Source organism: Puntigrus tetrazona, chromosome 3, assembly GCF_018831695.1.
Source record: "Puntigrus tetrazona isolate hp1 chromosome 3, ASM1883169v1, whole genome shotgun sequence".
NCBI lineage: Eukaryota > Metazoa > Chordata > Actinopteri > Cypriniformes > Cyprinidae > Puntigrus > Puntigrus tetrazona.
In genome coordinates, this window is record NC_056701.1 from 14,137,522 (window position 1) to 14,159,210 (window position 21,689).

General features: G+C 38.8%; 2 protein-coding genes across 3 annotated transcripts in view; one reads left to right on the plus strand and one right to left on the minus strand.

The window, feature by feature from the left end:
• Window positions 1-850: 850 nt before the first annotated feature.
• ppl (periplakin) lies at window positions 851-13,449 on the minus strand. Its single transcript, XM_043235128.1, has 22 exons — window positions 13,212-13,449; window positions 10,886-10,985; window positions 10,109-10,263; window positions 9,841-9,961; window positions 9,635-9,754; window positions 9,480-9,521; window positions 9,205-9,366; window positions 8,903-9,010; window positions 8,112-8,207; window positions 7,900-8,022; window positions 7,649-7,795; window positions 7,188-7,339; window positions 7,005-7,108; window positions 6,760-6,917; window positions 6,242-6,420; window positions 6,012-6,150; window positions 5,674-5,867; window positions 5,110-5,260; window positions 4,934-5,017; window positions 4,725-4,841; window positions 4,523-4,615; window positions 851-4,432 (listed from the first exon to the last, which is right to left on the minus strand). The coding sequence occupies exons 1-22, from the start codon at window positions 13,259-13,261 to the stop codon at window positions 1,763-1,765; spliced, it is 5,265 nt and encodes a 1,754-aa protein (XP_043091063.1). The 5' UTR covers window positions 13,262-13,449; the 3' UTR covers window positions 851-1,762.
• A 6,753-nt stretch (window positions 13,450-20,202) lies between these two features.
• Window positions 20,203-21,689, plus strand: part of si:dkeyp-72e1.9 (syntaxin-binding protein 4) — a 37,599-nt gene continuing 36,112 nt past the window's right edge. Inside the window, exon 1 of one of the 2 annotated variants that reach the window (XM_043234922.1) lies at window positions 20,203-20,491. In XM_043234922.1, the coding sequence (XP_043090857.1) occupies window positions 20,427-20,491 (65 nt within the window). In that variant the 5' untranslated portion in view covers window positions 20,203-20,426. The remainder of the gene's footprint in view (window positions 20,492-21,689) is intronic. The other variant, XM_043234920.1, reaches the window with a different exon arrangement.

Genomic DNA, 21,689 nt, shown 5'->3' on the forward strand with positions numbered 1-21,689 from the left:
GTAACAGGTGTGGGCAATATAAAAATCACACCTGAAAGCAGATAAAAAGAAAAGAAGTTGACTTAGTCTTTGCATTGTGTGTCTGTGTGTGCCACACTAAGCATGGACAACAGAAAAAGGAGAAGAGAACTGTCTGAGGACTTGAGAACCAAAATTGTGAAAAAAATATCAACAATCTCAAAGTCCATCTCCAGAGATCTAGATTTGCCTTTGTCCACGGTGAGCAACATTATCAAGTTTGCAACCCATGGCACTATAGTTAATCTCCCTGTGGTCAGAAGAGAAAAATTGATGAAAGGTTGATAAGCAGCCCCAAACAAGTTTCTAAGAAATTTAAGCTGTCCTGCAGGCTTAGGGTGCATCAGCGTCAGCATGAACTATCCGTCGACATTTAAATGAAATGAAGCGCTATGGCAGAAGACCCAGGAAGACCCCACTGCTGAGACAGAGACATAAAAAAGCAAGACTACAGTTTGCCAAAATGTACTTGAGTAAGCCAAAATCCTTCTGGGAAAACGCCTTGTGGACAGATGAGACCAAGGCAGAGCTTTTTGGTAAAGCACATCATTCTACTGTTTACCAAAAACGGAATGAGGCCTACAAAGAAAAGAACACAGTACCTACAGTCAAATATGATGGAGGTTCAAAGATGTTTTGCTACCTCTGGCACTGGGTGCCTTGACTGTGCATCATGAAATACTTTTCAGTGAGAAATACTTGATTTTTTTGGAAAAATTTCAGGGGTTCCAACAATTTTGGCCATGACTATATATCATGTAGACAAAAACATTTATTTTAAATGTGATTAACTGTTTGACAGCACTAATAATATAATACAGACACGCACAAATCAGCCATAAAGATGAAAGTTTATTTTGTCAAATTATGTAAAATAACATAAAAAGTATGAAATTATGTGTGAAAAAGCTAGGAGAAAATGTAATAAATAAAAACATTGGACATTTTATTCTAAATATGCATAAAAATGTCATTACCAAAGCTATTAAACATGACCATAATTTAAGATGTGATGGAATAGACACTGGCCATATTAGCATTTGATAAATATCATGTGATATGACAAAATGTCATATCAACTGTGGTCTGAATGCCTAATCGTAAATTTACTTTACTGCGGTTTAATAAATGTCCAGTGTTTTTAGTTCTGAAAATTGAAAAATACTACTGCAAAAACATTTTAAGTATTTTATTTTGTTTGTGTATTGTATGGGAACCATTTAAACCACAGATGAAAGACACCTACATGTTTTGTTAAGTAAAAATGATCGCAAAGACAGCTTCAGCTTTTATTACTTCATGATAAAGATGGAGGGAAAAATATAACAGTACTCTGATTTATCTTCATTTAATTTTTTTTTTAATCTCAAATCAAACATGAAAGTAGAATAATCTGACACAAGTAAAAAGTGCATAAAGAGAGACAGATAGGGCCATAACTTTATCATCAAGGCACACATTTTGTATGCATATATTAGATCAGATTACAGTAAAACTGAACTACATTTCAGTAAAACTTCAGTAAAAATTCTCATATCTCGCTAATCTTCAATGAAGATTCATAGGTATAGTGATAGAAACATTAACCCATATTCAGCACCATAACCAAAAGAACACCATCTTGCATTGGTATACGAATGCATTTAAAAATAAATACATCCTGTATTGAGAAAATGAATACAGAGAACACAAACAGCACGTTTATTCAAGCAGTATATGATGTTGTTTTTTTTGATTAACAGATTCATTTGCCTCTGCCTGACAGCATGACGCCGAACTCCTGGATGCTGATCTCTTTGTTCTGATACTGTTGCAGCTGACGGTTTGTGATGTTTCCAGCCCTCAGAGCGTCTTCAATGGCAAACTTCTTGCCCGATTTTCTGTCATGAAGAACGGAGGACTCGCCGCTTGGACCCTTGACTGTGATCTCCTCCCAGTCGCATTCTTGACTCTGCAGGTTGACGAACATTTTCCAGTCGATCAGGCCGAGCTTGTAAGCCTCCTCAGGCCTCATCTCCTTCCCGGTGTCCGGATCAATGACGACAATCGAGCGGCGGAGGTGACTTTCCCGCTGCTCCCTTTTCACTCTCATTGCAGACAGACTCTTCTGAAGCTTTTCGATTTCTTCGTCTTTCTCGATTCGCATGCGCTTAAGTTCAGTGAGTTCTCTTTGCAAGGATTCCAGTCGAATTTCCAGGTTCCTGCTGTTCTCCACCGGAGACGTCTCAGTGATGTGTCTGGTTTCTTTTGTCGTGATCTCGATCTCGGCTTGCAGTTTCCTTACTTCGTTCTGCAGGCGTTGGTTCTCCTGCTGTAACCTGTTGCTTTCATCACGAATGTAGTCAAGTTCTTTGGATGATTTTGTATTGGTGAACTCCATCTCGGAAAGCTTCGAGTTCATGTTGATCATCTCTTGGTCCAGCTCACGACGTCGTTTCTCTTCTTCTTCAAGGCTTTTCTTTAGCCTTATAATGTCCATCTCAGCCTCAGGGTCTCGCTCGACTTGAATTTTTTCGGTTCGCACGACTTTTTCACGCACTTCCGTTCTCTCGAGTATTTCCTGCTGTTGCAACAAGGCATTGTACTCCTTCTCCAAAAGCATCCGCTTGTGCCTCTCCTCTTCAACCTGAAGACGTAGGATAGAGTGCTCTTTTTCTTGCTGAGGGTCCTGCTGGAGTACAACTTTTTGCTTAACTGTAACCTTTTCTCGGTTTTCCTTGTCCCTGATCTCCAGTTCATTGAGCCGCACTCTCAGCCTCTGGATTTCAAGTTCAGCTTCTCTGCGGGCTCTGCGTTCTCGTTCCAGCTCCTCAAGCTGAATGTCGAATTCAGCCTTTTGATGCTGCAACCTGATCAGCTCTTCTTTTAGGATTTCTCTCTGTTTCTGCTCATTGTTGATGTTTTGAGTGAAAGTGTCACATTCAGACCTCAAGAGGGGATCCTGCTCCATCTTCACTACCTCTTGCTGGACAACCTTCTCCCTCACCTGTGACAAGTCGATCTTCTTAATCCTGATCCTTTCTTCATTGGAGGCCCTTTCATTTTCCAGGTCCAAACGTTTCCTCTGTTCCTCAGACAGTTTCCGCTTCAGACTCTCAATCTCCTCCTTGGTCTTAGGATCTTCTCTGTACTGGAGGATCTCATTTACAACCTCTTTGGTATTAATCTGAGGCTTGGTGTCTTTCCATCTTTGAATCTCCTCTTTGAGTTGGAGAATCTCCATCTCAAATTTCTCTGTCTGGTGGGTTTTGTCCACAATTTCATTCCTGAGCTTCTCCAGCTCTCTTTCCGTTTCCGGGTCAATCTTGTATTTGATGACCTCTTTGATGATTTCCTTGTATTCAATTTGTGGGCCTCTGTTTCTTAGCACTGTCAATTCATCCTGGAAAGTCTTCAGCTGGAGCTCTGAATCTCTGCATCTTCTCTGCTGCTCCACAAGGTCAAGTCGAAGGTTTGCCACCTCCGCTTCCGCCTTCGGATCAGGTCGAACAATCTCGCGCACTTTCTCCTGAATGATGACCTTCGACTTCTCTTCCTCCAGGCTGGTGATCTTGCGATTCATGTCTGTTTTCTCTCTCAGCAATGAGCTGCGCTTGGTTTTTTCATCTTCGTATTGTCTTCTCAGGTTGTCTACCTCTCTCTCCAAAGCAATATCTTTCTCAACTTTAAGTACTTCTTTGATGGAAATCTTTTCCTCAGCCATTGCCTTTTCCTTTTCAAGACGCCTTAGTTTATCCTGCAGGAATCGAAGCTCATCTTCGAGTTCCTTTCGGCTGTCTATTTCTTTTTGTTTCCTGTCAAGCAGTAGTCTGTACTCACTCTCAAGTTGAGGGTCATTCTGTACCTTAATGACTTCTTCCTCCCTGATGATTTCCTGCTCTCTGCTTTTCTCCTCTGCAAGAATAGTCACTTGCTTTTGAATCTGAATGATTTCATTCTCTCTGACCATCTTCAGTCTCTTAAGTTCCTCAAGATCTTCTCTCAGTCTCCTGAGTTCTTCTTCCTGTCCCCTGTCCCTCTCAATGCGGAGCACCTCTTTGACTGTATACTGCTGAGCTCCTTCTTTCATTTCGGTCTCAATTCCACGCAGCTTTACACGGAGGGTGTCCAACTCGCTCTCTAAGACACGAGTGGTCCTGCTTTCTTCTAATAGCTTCTGCTGAACCCGGTGGTATTCTTCATCAAGTTGAGGATCATGCACCTTCTTGATGAGCTCTTTCTTGACGATTGTGTCCTGCGGTTTCTGGCCCTCTAGTAAATAAATGTCACTTTGGACAGTCTGAATTTCTCTTTCCAGTTGGTCTCTCCGCTGAATTTCCTCCTGAAGCTGTTTTCTGATTCTCCAGGGCTCTTCTCCTGGGGCTGAGGATCTCACCGTCTGGACATTTTGCTGGATTATTGTAACTTCTGGTTGCTATAAAGAATTGCAAAAATATTAAAAAGCAATGCTTATGCCATACTCTGGTTATTTTCATGCACAGTGTATGTTAAAAATGTGTTTTACCTGGTTAAGAAGGCCTTGGGCAAACTCCAGGTTCTGCAGCCTCTGCTTGTTCACAGCATTTGCTTCAGTGAATTTGGACTCAATTGCAGATTCCTTTAAAACACAACAATCATGTTTAAACTTTAACAGTCAGAAAAACTGTCATTAAAAGGCATACTAATTACTTGATCCAGGAAACTGTTTACGTGTTGAAAACATTCACCTCTCTCTTCACTTTCAAGGCAGGAGATTCGAGTCTGCTCCTTTTGTATGTCTGAGGAACCAAACCATCTTCAAGGTCAAGGATGGATTTAAACCGCTCCGCTTCATTTTCGTAGTCCTGAAAGCCATAACACAAAGGAGTTCACATGGCTTTGCATAAACATGATAGTAGGATAATGCTCTGCAAGTAATACACTGAGGTTTTTGTACCTTGACTGCTTGCTGATAAAGCTGTGCATTTCTAGACACATTGTTCAGGTCTGATTCCTTTCTTGTGATGTCAGAGAGCAGATTCTGTACATTTCAAACATAGTTTTTCTAAATAAAATATAATTTGTAATGTTGTAATGCAATTATTGTAATGACAGACGTGTCTAAATTCATACTCTTTGATTTTTTAGTTTGTCATCAATCTGTCTGACGTCATCGGTTTCACGTGGCTCATAGTTTGGTAGTCTAGAAAGCCAGCTATTAAGGTTGTCATAGTCATTGTTGTAGTTGGCATGGGCGGTTTTGGCTCTTTGCAGACACTGTGATCTGTAAATTGAATACAATTCAAATAATTAAAGATGCTCTTTTGCTATTTTGTGATTAAATACACTTTCTGTAGGACCTATGGAAATAAGAATGTATCTGAATAACATAAGCAAGGATACAACTTTACAATAAGGTTCAGTTCATCAACATTATGTACAGATGTACATATTTCACAAGCTTTAATTAACAATGAACAATAGCTAATTTACTGTACAAATAAAACACAAATTAATAAATGCTCTTCTTGACACAAAACGCTATATCAAAAAATTCTACCCTATATGAAATAGAACCATAAACAGTGAAATCAGTCCTATTATGTTAAGGTGTGACAGAAATATTATGAATATATTAAATGAAGTAATTTTTAAGTACATGTCCATGTAAAAGAATTTAAATGAATATGATCTCACCTTGCTTCAACCTGTCTGTTCAGGTTGTCAAAGCGCTTGGTGAGTTTCTGAACTTCAGCCTCCTGCCTCTCAATATCAGGGCAATGTTCTTGCACTTTGTTGGCCATGTTGTTGCAGCTGGCCTTGGCATCTCTCAGGTTCTGCTCAGTCTCTGTGACAGTAGATCTTTTGCTCCTCAGCTCAGATGCAATATCCTGGAGACAGGAGTTCAATATATGAATGCATAGTATACTATTAAACAAAAAAATAAGATGAAATAAACAATATAAAGAAAAATTATTATTATATAATAATTATTATTATATAAAACCTAATGTGGCATAAATTACTAGACTTACCGCCAACTCACGCTGGGTCTTGTCCAGTGAGGTGGGGTCAGATGGAGCGACCTCCTCTCTTGCCAGTTTGTTCTCATAAGAGGACAGCAGAGCTTTGCCATTCTGCAGAGAATTCTCAAGCCGATAGGAGTTCTGCAGTCTACAAAAGGGCAATTTTTAGGCTTACAATTCAAGCTCTTAATTAACAAAACCTTTGTGATTTCCACTGTAAAAAAGAAAGTAATACTTACTTGTCATCAGCACTTTTCAAAAGCAAATCAACTTTATTGTATTTTTTGTTTGCCTCATCCACCTTAGAGTAGAGCTGTGGTGCACTTGCACATTTGGGAGAAGATTTGAGGAAACTCTCAGCTTCCTGCACTTTTGTAGACTTTTCTGGCTCTACCTTACGAACAGCAGCAGCAATGTCCTGTGAACAAAACACTGGATTAACTTAAAGTAAAAACATCAGTTGCCACTGAAACACAAGACCAGAATTAATGCTTCTGTGTTTAAAATGAAAATGAAAAAAAAAAAAAAAAAAAATGAATAGACACTAAAAAATTATGTGCAGTTTCTTATTTTTTCACCTTTTATTTGGATTTGAAAATGTTAAGACTCTAATAAGGTTGAGAACAACCTTACTTAGAGAAAACCTTATTTAATAAACATTATCAGAATGAAAATATATGCCTATTAAAATATATATTTATTCAGAAAAATGCACAATGTCCACTAATACATCCTTAAAAAACACCAAACTTTGTACCTTAATGTCCTGCAGCCGGTCAGCGCTGTCTTGCACAGGACGTGTCTGCTCCAGTGGGGGGCGCACACGAGAGTAAATGGCCTTCTCCTGCTTATCCAGATCACCGACCACTTTATCCAGTCCTGCCATCAGCTGACGGCATTGCTGCTCTTGTTTATCTGAGGTTCAAGAAATGAAGGCATTGAGTATTTTACTGTCTTTTGGAGAGCTCTGCATTTAAGTATATTATAACAGGAGAGACAAACCTTGACCTCCTGTACTATCCTTCTTCAGCTCTGCCAGTCGTCCCTGTAGTGCAGATTTGCTGCTGGCTACTTTCTGCTTGATACCCTTGTGCTGGTTTATTAGACTGCACAGATGTTTTCCGATTAGACACATTTTCAAGTGTATACATTATAAACCACATGTACAGATCAGGGAATACTTACTTATCAGCAACGGCCACAGCCTCAGGGTCGGTTGGAGGAATTATGAAGCACACAGCTGGAACACTCATGGTGCGGCCATTTGCGTCCTTCACGTCCCATTTTGACCCATTGTTCCTGAGCAGGGTGTACCGCTCCCCTCGCAAAATTGAACCCTGTGTCAAACAAAATAAGCAAGTAAGCTCTGTTTCAACTTGATATTGCAGCCTAAATTCTTAAAATAAATGTGAAATCCGTGCAAAATCCCCTGCACACGTCTCCAGAGGTTTATATGAGATGAATCGTTTGGGTGAAGGCCTTCTTAGGGATTTAAATACATTAGATGGGGGAATCCAAAACACAAGCAGAGACAGAGTGTAACGTTTTTCTGTGCTTACTCATGATAATAGCTGATGGTTCACTGACTGGTATTAGCGGAGCTCTAAGCCGCATGCATAAAGTGAGCGAGAGCTCAAACTCCGTACCTCATTAGTCTCGTATTCACAGAGAGCCTCGATAGGGAGCAGTTTCTGAGGAGTCTCCCTGCGGTACTTCAGAGGGAGCACCTGCAGACTGCGCTTCTGAAGAGCTTTCAGGCGCTCGTCGTAATGGTCCATGGCCTTTGCTTGATCCTGTCAATACATACACACACAGACTTAGATAGCGAAGACACCTTTTAGTTCAGCAATTCGGTAAAGATTTAGTAATGGGTGCCAAATTAGCACAGTGTATTTACATTTAGGTCAGCAATCAGGCCCTCCATCTGGTACATATCTTTAAACTCAGGGTTGTACTTCTGGTTGATTTCGGTTTCCAGGCGCTTCAACAAATCGCTGGTGTCTCTTGCATCCTTGTGGAACTGGAAAAATACAAAGAATGTAACTGAGCAAGTCTGAAAGCAAACTAAAGGAAATATAGAATAGGAAATGATGCAAGACGCAAACTGACTTTGTGATAATCATCCATGTTCTTGAGGTGGTTCTCCTCACAGATGAGCAGATTGAGGTATTCCTTCCAATCCGCATGTACGGCATCCATGTGTGCCTAAAAACATATGAAATGTTTTAGTTTATTAATCGTTTTGTTTATATATCATTAATATTATCATATACAATTATTTGATAGAAAAAACAATCCAGAAATATTATATATATACATATATACATATATATATATATATATATGGATTTTTGCGTAATATTTATATATACATAAATATACACAGCATGCACACACACACATATTGTAAAGAAAAACGTATTTTGGATGCAATGAATCACAATTAATTGTTTGAAAGCACTAGTGCACGTTAAATTATGTATCTATATAGAAAGGGGATTTTGAGAATTCTTTTATGACCCATTACTGATTATAATAAATTTCGATATTTTTTATTAGTTATGTGCACTGAAGTTATGTGGTTTATCTGCAATCAATGTAGTGTATTGTTGTGTAATATGTGTTAGCCTGAAGATACTTGGTCTTTTTCTGACCTTTCTACAAGTTAGCATTCTCTCATCTACAGAGTCAGTCAGTACAATATCCAACTGGGAGATCATACATTATTAAATGTTTTTAAGAAGCCTGTGGTTGAGAATCTAACTAAGAACCCCTTTAATCCACATGTCAATTATGGTGGTTATTTTAAAGTATAAAGCGGATCATTGGATATTGCCTGTGGCAACGACCACTGCTAGGTTTTGACTGTCTTTTTTTTTTAGCAAGTGACTTGTAATTACCCCAATGACATTTTTTCCTGGATGGTTCTGCTCAATAAGTTCCTCTCCATCTTCATTCAGCTGGGTGATGCTCTTCTCCTTAGCCTCCAGACACTTGCTAATGAAGTTCTGATGAAGTACAAAGAAGCATGTTAAAAATATATAGACTCATTGTTTTCATTTCAATACTGTAATTTGCAGGAGGTTTAAGTGATGAAAGCATATTTAAAATGTAACATATCAATACAAGTTATAATCCACACTCTTATCTAGAATCACAACTCATTTATGCATTACCTAGCATCAAAGAGCCGTTCATTTACCTCATACTGCCTCTTTCGGGCAGGGTAGTCCAGGTTGTTGTCGCTCCAGTCATACGCGGTTCGCTCTTCAGCTTGCTGCTCCATCCAGTAGAGCTCATTAGTGCAGCGCTGCATGTAGTCCCTCAAACTGAGCAGGTTCTTCTGACGTGCAGATGAGCTCGCCTGAGACAGACATGGCAATATCCAGTGTTTTGAGACTCGAGAACTGACAACTAACTATTGCAACTTCAGTGCATATCTAAGTTGAAAATTAGAAGCAAAAAATGAAGTTTCACCAGTAGTTTGTTGTACTTTGCCTGTTGACCATCCAGACTGTCCTGTTATGCAAGTAAGCAGATGAGTCACAGATGTCATTCGCATGACTGTTCAAAATAGCCATCTATACTTCTATCATTCAGAACTGCATTTAAAAAAGAAAGTTAAAATGTACCCTGTTTCCTGTGATGTACGGAGCCAGTGCCTCGACTTCACTGTGGAAAATATTGTGCTCCTCCAATTCATTCTCGACGATCAGCAGATCTTGTCCGTATCCTTTGTTGTTCACATTTGCCTGCACCAAAGCATAATCGGACATGAATCGATTGCATTTGAAACTGTACATTCAAAAGAAAGAGAGAGATATGTTTAGACACACACCAGTTTCTCGTCAACGATCTTTCCCCAGTTCACAATGGGAATCTGCTCTGATCGTGTGATGTGGTAAATGCGATCATGTTCCTCGCGGAGCTTCATCACACGCACTCGCAGTTGTCTCATACTTCACCATTGAGAAGAAAAAAAAAAAAAAAAAAAGTCATCCACAATCCCAGCAAAATTCTGTTTCCATGGCATAAAGCATGCAATGCTATTGGATAATTCAGTTTAAAGGTGGTCATGTAGACAGAGTTAGAATGTTAGTACTCACTCCTTCTCAATCATTTCAGCTTGAGGGTGCTGCAAACGAGAGGCATTGGATGCATCTTCATCCAGACTATTCAACAGCTCCAGTGAGTTCAGGATCCTCTTGTTGGTGTCCTCCTGGTAGAGGGGTTGCTTGCCCTCATTGATCTTCTTGATGTCCTGGAAACATCAATGAGAAACACTATTAAGAATAGTTATGCATCAATAGATAAATAGATGGTCATTCCAAATCTGTATGACTTTCTTTCATCTATTTTTTCATCAAAAGCAGATATTTAGAAAAATATTCTTATTTTTATTTAATATAATAATAATAATACATATTTAATATATATAATGTTTTTGTTTACATAAAATATTTGTAGTATGTATATTTATTTTGCATATATAAATACACACACATGCATGTATATATATTTATTAAAAATGTTACATTTATATATTTTAAATATTTATATAAATATGACACAAAATATATGATGCATGTGTGTCTTTACATGCATAATAATTATACACAGCACACACACACATATATTAGTTTGACAACATATACATATATACACGCTCGCACACAAAATATTTGTTGTGCAAAAACAACAAAATGACCTAAATTTGAAAAAGCCACAATACTAAAAATAATACTAAATAACAATAAAATATACACTGGTATACACTTTCTTCTATTTGACCCAAAGTAACCCTAATCTGGCATCTCTGAAGGTGCACTGACATGCTTATTGGTTTGATTTGTAATCCATAGAAAGTGTCATTCTGTGCTTACCCTGTTGAGATTCTGTTCCGTCTCAATGATGTTCTTCTCCACCTTGTCTGCATTTTTCTGCAACTTGTCGATCAGGGTCGCCAAATCAGTGTCAGGCGGTCTAAGGTGAAATAACAGAAAGTTTTTTGGGTTTTTTTGCATTTGCATTTTTCCTAAAATACTGCTGCAAATGTGGTAGGTCTGTTATGTTGCATCTCTGGATCTAGGACAGAACACCTCACTTCACTTCGCTGTCATGCTCTGAAAATAAACACCGGACTTGAAACACTTTCATTCCACATCATCTGGCACAGATTTTAGATCTGTTAAGAGAACCATGGTGCTAACAAAAAAAAAGTTGCACCTCTCAGCTGAAGCATACAGAAAAATGTAGAAATGCTGTCCAACATTACAGCAGCCTTGCATAGTTTTGCATTCTGCGAATTCTAGAGAAATGCCATTTAACAGTGTATAGTAGACATGACTAAACTTGATCAGTAACAAATTGCACACCTTGGGCCGTATTTGCCTTAAGGACAAGGCATGTTGTTTTAACATCCAACAGTATGAATCATTAATAATGATCTTCGTTGCAGGTTAAAAATATCTCACACTGACTAAAATTATAATGTCCTGTCATGAAATACAAAACAGTTTTGTCTTAATTTTACATTTTATGTTCGCTGTAGAACTGAGTTATGACTGAGAGATGCAAATGAGGCTGATAATTACAACAAGAAGGTGGCTTTAATGAGGGCGTTAGAAACTCAAACTGGTCCAACAAGTTTACTAATGTGTCACTACGCATACAGGAGTGATTTTTCATAGATTTCGATGTTGTCTACTCTGAATGCATCTGCATGTGAAACCCATCAAAATGAGAGGCGAAACACAGCTGGACTGTTTAAACATGAGATTATGTAACCAATGTTGTTGTAATTTATTTAATCAAAAACAACCATTAAAGCAGCAAGACATACAAAAGCAAAGCTGCAATTAAATTTTTTGTGAAATTGGCAGATTTATATAACAGATAATGGGGACAAGCAGCAACATTTGAACTGCTGTCTAAAGAAAATAATTTAATCTGATTCGAGGGGAAGATCTGGGTGTGGCGAGCAATTATTTGATGCTCACTTCCCTTCCCTAGAGGCGTTCCCATACCCAAAATATACAAATGCAAAAACATGAAATAAGAAATGTGGGTATAATAAGCACAGTATTAACTAGCCTATGGTTTTGTCCTTTTTAGCCTACTGCAAACAAACTGCCCATATCTCAGTGTGCCATGCCTTGTTTCTGTCAAAAGCTGACAGACAAGTCACAAAACATGGCACATTTGACACGGAGTGACCCACTGTGCTCAGCCAAACAACACCCAAAGATGACCTAAACACAAAACTATGTGTTTAGAAAAACCTCTTTTTAGTACATCTGTAACCAATAAAATAATTTTGACTCAGACTGAAACCATACTCCTGGAGTAAAGTCCTTCATAGCTACAGTGAAAGACCCTGCGCTGCTTTTACAATATTAGTATCCGATATTGATTCCCGCTGGAACGAAGCTCGGGGCCAGACTCGTCTCTCACTCCATCCGAAGCTCATGCTTGTCTGAACTTGAACTTGTCACTTCGATCACACTTCTCTCCCGGCTTCTTTCCAAGATTCCCTACACATTTTGTCAGCCTGTTCTCAATCGTATGTGCTGTATACGCAATAAGAACAATAAAATGTCGATTACTGTGAATGAAATAACACAAGCGACGTTAAATTTAAATAAATCTATTTATTTTACAGTTGCATGCTCAGAACAGAATAACCAATGGTCTGTGACAAAATAGTTCACCTTGAACCGTCTTTCCTGCGCTTCCCAAATGGAGTGTGTCACAACTAAAAGATCTGTCTGAAGGTTATCCAGTTGTTTATCGCAAAGATGAGGACCTAGATATAGTTTATTTATGCAATCATTCAACACATACGCTCTCTTACTATAAACGTGTGTCCAGAGTAGACTGCAGTTGAAACCAGACACATTTTAATACAGCAAAAAAAAAGTTTTAAATGTGAACCGAGACCAACCCAGACGAGAAGCAGAGAAACCACGCAATATCTATCTCAGAGAAAACTTATCCAACCTGTTACAGCGCCACACCCTTACTACAGTAACCTTAAGTCAAGCAAGTATTAACCCGGTTTAACGTAAAGATACATTTTAAAATACGGGTTAGCTTGTGTAAAGTGGCAAGCAGCTACCGCAACCCGAACGACAAGGAAACGCAAAAACGCCTAGTGACTCCGGAACGACGAGACAATGCAAAGCGATACTGTATCGGGTCACCACCGACCTTTTATCGCTGATGGCCACGCTGGTCTTTCCGGTCTTCTTTCTGAACATGGTGACAGCTGCGGAGTTTCTGCTTAGATGGCACGGTTAGGATCCCGGTCTGCTGTCTGTCGTTTCTCTACCTGACGAGTGTCCCAGGACAGGTACACCTCGCATACAACGCCCACAACGAACGAAACAGCCACTACCCTCCCAACAGCACGAGCGCTCGCTGTCCGACAAGGTTAGCCGTGCTTTTAACATCAAGCCCATTTAAAAGTACGGGCTGGTGTCCGCCCCTTTCTGAGAGACGTACCTGCAGCCTATCCAAACAGAGGCGTCGTCTCTTTTTCTTCTGTACGAGTTTCTTGGGATAGATTCAACAGGTCACAGTCGGAGCACGCTTTTGCTCAGCAGTAGACTGTTGCATTCACAAAAGTAAACAACGACACAAGCGGCAGCTGCGTTTTTTTATTATTTGGAAGTTATGATATTATTATCACATCAGTGTGTGCATAAGTCCACATTTGCAATACACTTTGGTGTCTCATGACTTTTTAAGAAGCACAAAACCCGAGTATGCTTCATGAACTGTTACCTAACATAAACATATTTATACATATTTTAACGAATTGCAACATCATTTATAACATATGCAAATTTCGTTTATTTATTTGACAGGAAACATTATTCAAACATGATTTAATATATAGGATATAATTTAACGAACAAAACAAACATAGTACAAATGCAGAGCACAAATGTAATGTCTAGTTTATTGATGGCTTTTTTTGCGCCGTAATGCTCAAGACCGACATAATTCATTCTTCTCTCATGCTGCTGTCAGCTCAACAGAAAGTTCGCATAATCAGTCCAACCTTTGTTTGGGATGCAGCTACTTTGTAAGAGTCAGCGGTAAGAAGAGTCTGCTGATGTTAAACTTCCTGAGCGGCTTTCATTTTTATAGCTGGTACATATGTTTTCCAGTTTTAAAATATCGCAATTGTCTCTGAACAGGGCCTCACGCTCAGAGCAGCGAAGAAGTCACTTGGGGACCCCTTTTAATGCCAACAGAGGAAAAGTCATGAGAACCGGGTATTGTTGGATGGCTAGAAACAATGAGTCATCGGGGGTGTGTATGTGTGCATTTGTGTGTGCTCCAGTGTCTGTTTTTGAATGGAAGCAGATGGAAACAAAACAGAAATACTGGTTCGGTGTTCAGTATTATTCCATGTTACACCATGCCTTAGGCTTCAAGCTATATAAATAATAAGGCCTTTCTTTCAAAGACTAATTCAGCAGGTGTCAGATGAAGATTGCCATCCAACCTAAACAAGCTTACATGAGCAAACAGCAGGAGACAAATTATTTCAGAGGGTGTATAATTTGAAGTGTTAGCATTAGCTGACCCAGAGTGCATTTCAATTACCTGAATTACAGATAATCAATGAATAATGGGATACAGAGTATATAGCCTATAGTGTCCATGGGCAGCGATCGTCTGCATTGACCGCAAACCCAATTCAAATCAGAATATTTGAATACATTATGCTAATATTTACACTGACGTGACTTCCTAAGTACGTCAGTCTCAAAGAAGCATCGAGCATTTTACAGTGCATATAAGAGCGCACAAGGTTTTTAATAACTCGTACAATACATGTCTTGTTTATAAGAAACTGGTCTTTGTGCATAAAAATGTTTCTCTGGCGATATTTATATCAGAATACAGTCTGCAAATTGCCAAAGTATTTTAAGTATTCACAGTTATGATGGTAAGAAGAGCTTCCAAGTGCCCGACACTTTAGGAGACGTGAAATGTATTACAGTACTATCTTACTACGCCGATAATGAATATAGCCGCGCAGTAATGTGATATCACTACTTTAAAGGAATGCCCAAAGATAAGCTACGACTGTGCAGTACTTGCTTGAAAACGGCTAGAAGTGAACACAGTCCATTCCAAGGGCTTAAATATTAACTTTGTCAGGCAGCCAAGCCTGCAATGCAGCGTTTATTTACAACACCTACTAAAGTGATCAGATGCCTATTATGTGTGAATGGGTTTCATCCATCATTTACTTTTGGATCTGAAGCCTCTTTCAACGGGCCGCAGGGTTTCTTCCGTGCCAGATGTGTTTGTACGGACCGTCTCTTCAACCGGTGTCGCCACATTCTAGCGGTTACACAGAAATTTCTTTGTCATCACTTTATATTCAAATAAATAGGTGTTTGCATGCGCTGCTGATAATGAATAAAGCTCAGTCTAAGTGGGTTTGGGTCCAAGAATTTCTGAAACGGGTGAAAGGCCGGAATTCCCTCACACCCATACGGTGCAGGTGAGGAATGAGGCGATTAAGCTCCTGACTGACATGCGTGGATCATTATGCGAACACAACTCAGTGGAGAGACCTGTGCGGCCAGATTTGAAGTACCGTAGTGAATTTATGTGTGTGGGTTTTTTTAGCATTCCTCTGCCAGGATGGGCCTGCTTTGGAACTCAACACACCCTATATGCAAAGTTGTACTGAAGAGCCGGTGTGCCATCGGCCACCGTGAAGTCAAGTTTTTAGCGGTGGGGGTACCAGTGAAAGTTCATTCTCCTCTAAGGAAGAGTCTTGTCTGTGATAAAGTGTAGTATGGACTGTGGGGTGTGTACTTCATGTCTCCGAGTGCAAGGTGCATTATCCAAACATGGGTGGAGAGAGTATTTCAAACAGGTAGATGTGGGCTATCAACCAAAATAGACTATCCTACATGACATTTTAAGAACAAAGCATTCACTTCATACCCAGGATTCCTTCAAATCTTCCACTAATAGATAAGCAAGTCATTTATATTACACTGATATATTTTTTTTACAACTTGTGTAGAAATCGCTCTCATCAATCTACTAATTTTAAATGGGAGAGGAGTGTCTGTTTTTCCGGGTGTGAAGATTTAAGGTTCAATGGCAGGAGTGTCAGCACTTGTTTTGTTAAACACACAACAGCCACTAAAGGTGTGTCACACAGTTTCTCTTAGCAATATGTGCCTAAAATGCACCTAGAAACTATATAATGCAAATATGCTAGCTATCCGCTGTGGTATGTTAAGACATTGTTGGTGACAGCACAGCTTTTGTCTCTGTAGGGAAACGTTTTAGTCTTGAAGCCTTGCTTTGCACCTGTTTCTCTTGTAGATTGAAGTGACACTTGTGGTCATTAGACAGATTACTTATCCTCTCTTTCTTTAGGTTGAAGAGGAATATTCACAATCGCTGAAAATGCTGTTTCAGCAAGAGGCCAAGAAAGGTCATTACAATAAATGCGATGTGTTAGCCTGGCTTGTTATGTAAATGCTTTAGTCCGACCTAAATCGCTGAGTTTGTGAAGTTGAGTTAATATGGTTGGTGCTCGTCTTCACAAAGACTCACTCATACACAAGCCCCTTGCATGAAAGTTTGCATTAATACTAGAACCAGATGTGTAATATGTGTGGGGAAATGTTTTGCCTTTATGTGAAAATCCTGTTCACGTGGATTACTGTTGGCGAGCAACGGTAAACGGCACCATAACATTTGTGCTTTGTTGCATAAAATGCAGTTTCGGTAAGAGGATGACATGCACTTTAACAGTTCTGTTTCAGTCAAACTAAAGCAATAATTCATCATGCAAATACTGTCACAACTGAATGATTCAGTTCGTGAGGTCGGAACAGGTAATGTGATTGTAGCTCAAATTTGTCCAGCGTGCAACATGCATTTAATCTATGAAAGTCAATCACTTGGCAGAGAGATGACAAACATAACTGCTAATGTAGACATACTTAGTTACTGACTCAGTGAAAGTCACATTCGTATTTTTCAACATTATTCACTTCAGAAAAAGTTGGCCAGCAAAAAAAGGTCCATTGTCAATAGAGTAGTGGTGTGTGAAGTACAAAGTGTTGAGGAGTTGCATGTAAATCATTTTATTACAAAATAAATGTAACTGTAATCCATTATAGTTACTGAGAAAAAAATTGGAAATTAGTTACTTACAAAATATCTGCTTGCTTTTGTACACACCTACAGATTTAATTGATTTCTTTGACTTCTCTAGAATGTAAGACACCAATATTTCAGGAGTGTATGACACACTAACATGGTTTATTCATATGCTTTATTTTATAAGTCATAAAAAAACCCATAGCTATTTATGTACTTCTTGTTATGATTACGATAGCAAATCCTTATTTAACATTAAAATATCTAAAAGTAAAGGAGGAGCTTGTGGAGGCTTTGCTTTAAAATGAAGCGATTCTAATCTTGAAGGTCTTTTGAAAGTCAGTAATCAGTGTTATACTATTTTAAGGTTAACCCGGTCTGGTTTCACTTCTGTAACGACATTTAATGTAGCTATACCACAAACTAAAGACAACTATATCACCGTCCGTGTATTTTAGGTGTCTTTGCTACATAGTAGTACCAGACTTCGAAGCTATCGGGGTCTGGAACTCTTTTGGGCACGCAGAGTGAATCCAGAGCATGGCTGAATCCTCCCTGAGACTGTGAACAAAGCAGAAAGCTAAGGCTCAGTGAGTTTGAAAACCTCCCAAAGACCCTCTGACACACAAAACTGCTGTGTTGCAGCAATCCTGCTACGGCCCAGCCAGAGTTCATCAAACCAGACTGTCCACGGTCTCAAATCTCAACAGAGCAATGATCATCAGCCGCCGTTGGCTAATCACTCTATTCATCCCTTCAGAATTAGCTTTTGTTTTTGTCGTCGTAGAATGTCACAAGCCTGGAAAAAAAACGGATTGGAAAACGCACAGCTATAAGCGGCGAGCTATAAGAGTTCAACACGTATGAAAGAGCAATGGAGTGGCATTGACACATACAGGTGACAACCACACCCAGGTCAAGAATGAGACGGAGAAGGAACCTGCTCGGCTGGGTCAAACACTGCAGATGGTGCAGCCCCACCTACATTCTAGAACGGGGAAGGTCTCAGAAAACCAGCCAATCCTGCCAGGCCCCAGCCATTTATTTTAATTAAAGAGAGTGTTAAACGGGCTTCATAGAGTCTTGTGACTAATATGCTGTGTTGAAAATGTTACTTTAGGGAATCTGCTGTCAAAAGCTATATTCTTCTCCGCTTGCTTAAGACTGAAAATGAACATTGCTTTACAGATAAGGAGGAATGTTGACAGGGTGATTGCGGTAATGCACGCTGATCTACTATACTATCTTAAACATGCTGCCACACCCATCTTGTCACTCTTTCTGTCACTTTACACCTCACATCATGATCTCATTCAAAGTATGTCAAGCATTGTAGTTACCATGGCACCGAACTCCGTGAAGTGACTTTTCATTGTTGTCTTTTTTAGGCAGGATGTCATGAAGGCTTGCACACAGATTTAACACAGATCTGAAATGATGCGCATTCGGATTAAAAGTGCAGACATGCTGTTTAAGAGCCAGACATCTATAACACGTGGCACGCATTTAAAATACGGTGCGGATACGCGCACCGATGTCCCACTAAAAGCAGCCATAGCTGCGTGTTACCGAACTTCACCGCTAGGGGGAGTAGCGTCGTTTGGAAAGGTATTTCAGGTAGCCATCATTAGAATATAAATAAAATAGAAGATACATTTAATACACAACTATAATCTCATTTTACATTGTAAATATAAGTGCAACAAATTTGATCTCTGACTTTTTTTTTGCAGCGGTAACCAAATTTATTAAAATGCTATATCTGTATGTATCAATTTAAAATAAGTTGTATTATTATTGTTTATTTGACTTTTTATTTTCCTTTTCATTTTTATTGTATCCCCCATATGTTCTTAAGTTCTTGTTTTAATGTTTATCTGATATTGTAAATAATAATAATAATAATAAAATAGTAGAATGAAAAAAAAAAAAATCTGTTAGATTCAACACCCTTGGTGTTGTGTAAAGTTGCTATTCACGGTTAAAATAATGCAAGAAAGGACAGACCAATCAGAACTCAGAATGAAAATAGATGTAAGAAAGAACACAGAGCAGGATTCTACATGCAAATAGTATATGGATTTGGAATATGATTATGTGACCATTGTCCACAAAACCAGTTATAAGGGTCATTTTTTGAAACTACATAATCTGAAAGCTGAATAAATAAACTTTGTTAGGATAGGACAATATTTTCTACAACTCTTTGAAAACCTGGAATCTGATTCTGCGAAAAAAAAATCTAAATATTGAGAAAATCATTTTTAAAGTTGTCCAAATGAAGTACTTAACAAAGCATATTACTAATCCAAAAATTAAGTTTTGATATATTTACATTAGTTTTGTTTCGTGGTCATATATTATTAATATATTATTGAAATGCGTATTAGAAGTTTGTCTATGCATTATTTACGCTTCTTTATACTAGTTACGAGTCCTGTCCTTTACTTTTTCTTCTGATTTCACATTAACTACAATAGGCCTAACTATAGTATTTTTCGACCCAATGCGATTATGATGGTAAATGTGCCTAAACGGTTTATGCACTAAGAGAACAAATGTAGACACCGGTTTTGATTGAACTCACAGTATGAAGCTACAGGGACAGATACCGGTGTTACAAACAAATGTCTATGTGAGGAAATTGGAAACTCCCCTGGTGTTTTGGCTGCAGTGCAGCAGATCTCTCAGGACAGGTCAAAAGCCGCACTATTAATCTCAGTCACCTGAAGCTGAACGGTCATGTGGCTTCACCTCAGTCTGACTGCACACTTGGCTAAACAAACCGTAATTGTCTCTATATATTTATCCGTGCCTTACATTTCAGTCCTCAGCAGCGAGCCTACACACGGTGCCCTAAAAGGCTCTCTTGGTAGTATTTTTTCAGAGGCAATCAGTGAATCTGATACAACACATCTCAGTATATACACACACACGCCGACATTACCTGGTACCTAGTCTAGAAAAAGTCAAAGTAATGTGACCAGAGGGCTGTCGACAAGATGTAGATTTTTTCTAACAGACGGCCAGGTCAGCACGAAAACCACGTGTCTTACAGATTAGAAACTGGCATAGTTGAGTCTCTCTCTCGCCTGGCAGTTGAGGTATCATTGATTTAATGCTGAATGAACGCTGACTCTTGAGCGAGGCGGCGGACCACGAGCGTGACACGAAACCGCGGCGATGTGCGTGATGCTAATATTTGGAGGCAGCATTTAAGTCCGTTTCCAGAGCAGACTATTTTTATCCTTAACGTTTCTGTTGGATGCAATGTCCTATCTGAACCCCCGGGGAAGAGAGCTCGAGCGTTTTGATGGACTTTCGCTCATTTACTGGTAAGAACTGAATATGCTTGTGGAGTTGCGCGTGCCGTCTCTTTATTTTTCTTTGTCATTTCGGGCGTATAGTATAGTACTGCGAAGCGTAACGTTCATATAAAGTCTCAAACTGTAGTATATGTAACAAGTGAAGATCAGCGTAATTAAAGAAAAGCACGGAGTACATACAGTCCTGTTCACATAACGCTCTCGGCAGAGAACAGTTATCTGTGAGCTTTTTCCCGTTGCCTGATTTTTTTTTTTGTGGCATTGGCGTTTTCTAAGAAACCATGAACGAAAGAAAGAGTCGCTTCGAAAACTGAGTAATAAAAGCTTGTAGTTATTTAACCAAAGTAGCCTACAACTGACAAAAAATATATATATAAAGAAAAGAAAAAAAACTTTTTTTTTGCGTTTATAAAGAGTATATACTATTATGTAGAGTATATAGAGGAAGTTAAACGTAGCCTGTTTTAATGGTGCTTGCATTTTTTGCAAACACAAGGGATTTTTGTTGACAAGAACCCAAAATATGACGATTCCCCCGCCTGTATAAAAGCATAGCCTTATTGTGTTTTCATAAAGACTGTGCTGAAAACCCATGCGTTAAGACAGATATAATATAGTCAATATGATTCAGTCAACTGTATTTCCAGACTCAAGGTCCTTTAGCAGGAAATGCACAATATACATAAAAACAGTTTTTCTAAAATTAAATAATTGTTGTCTTATGTTGTCTAGTATAGTAAAGAAAGATCTAATAGCTGTAGAATATTTACAATGTGTATTTATTGTCGCTATTTGATTAATGTAAAATGTTTAAACCTTTAAAAAAGGTGTGTTTTCAAAGTACTTTAGATGCGTTTTCAAAGTCCGTTATCAAAAACTTATCAAAAGCGAGGCTGTTATGTGAATAAAAGCGATTTAAAAGTGATTTAGCCGAACAGTACATTCTGCTAATGTATTAAACATGTTTCATCCGAATCTTAATTTACAATATATCTTTGACAGCCCTAAGAAAAATCTCTCTCAGAATATTTGTGGATGCCTAAGCACCCCTTTAGCCCCTTCCCGGTTTAAAATCCTAATTTTAGATAGTTTTAAGTACAGTATGGCAGAGATTTTTTGTTTGTTTACATTCAAAGGCATTACTCAAATGTAGATAAGGTGTACATTTAAGGTGAATAAAGTGAACAGGCAATTTGTCACCTTCTGA

What these genes read in the sequence shown, in the direction of transcription:
- ppl (XM_043235128.1), bottom strand. Translation starts at nt 13,261, where the DNA reads ATGTTCAGAAAGAAGACCGGAAAGACCAGCGTGGCCATCAGCGATAAA. An exon ending in TTGAAAAGTGCTGATGACAA is followed by an intron (nt 6,151 to 6,241) that starts GTAAGTATTACT and finishes GCCCTTTTGTAG; the next exon opens with ACTGCAGAACTCCTATCGGC. An exon ending in AGACCCAGCGTGAGTTGGCG is followed by an intron (nt 5,868 to 6,011) that starts GTAAGTCTAGTA and finishes TCCTGTCTCCAG; the next exon opens with GATATTGCATCTGAGCTGAG.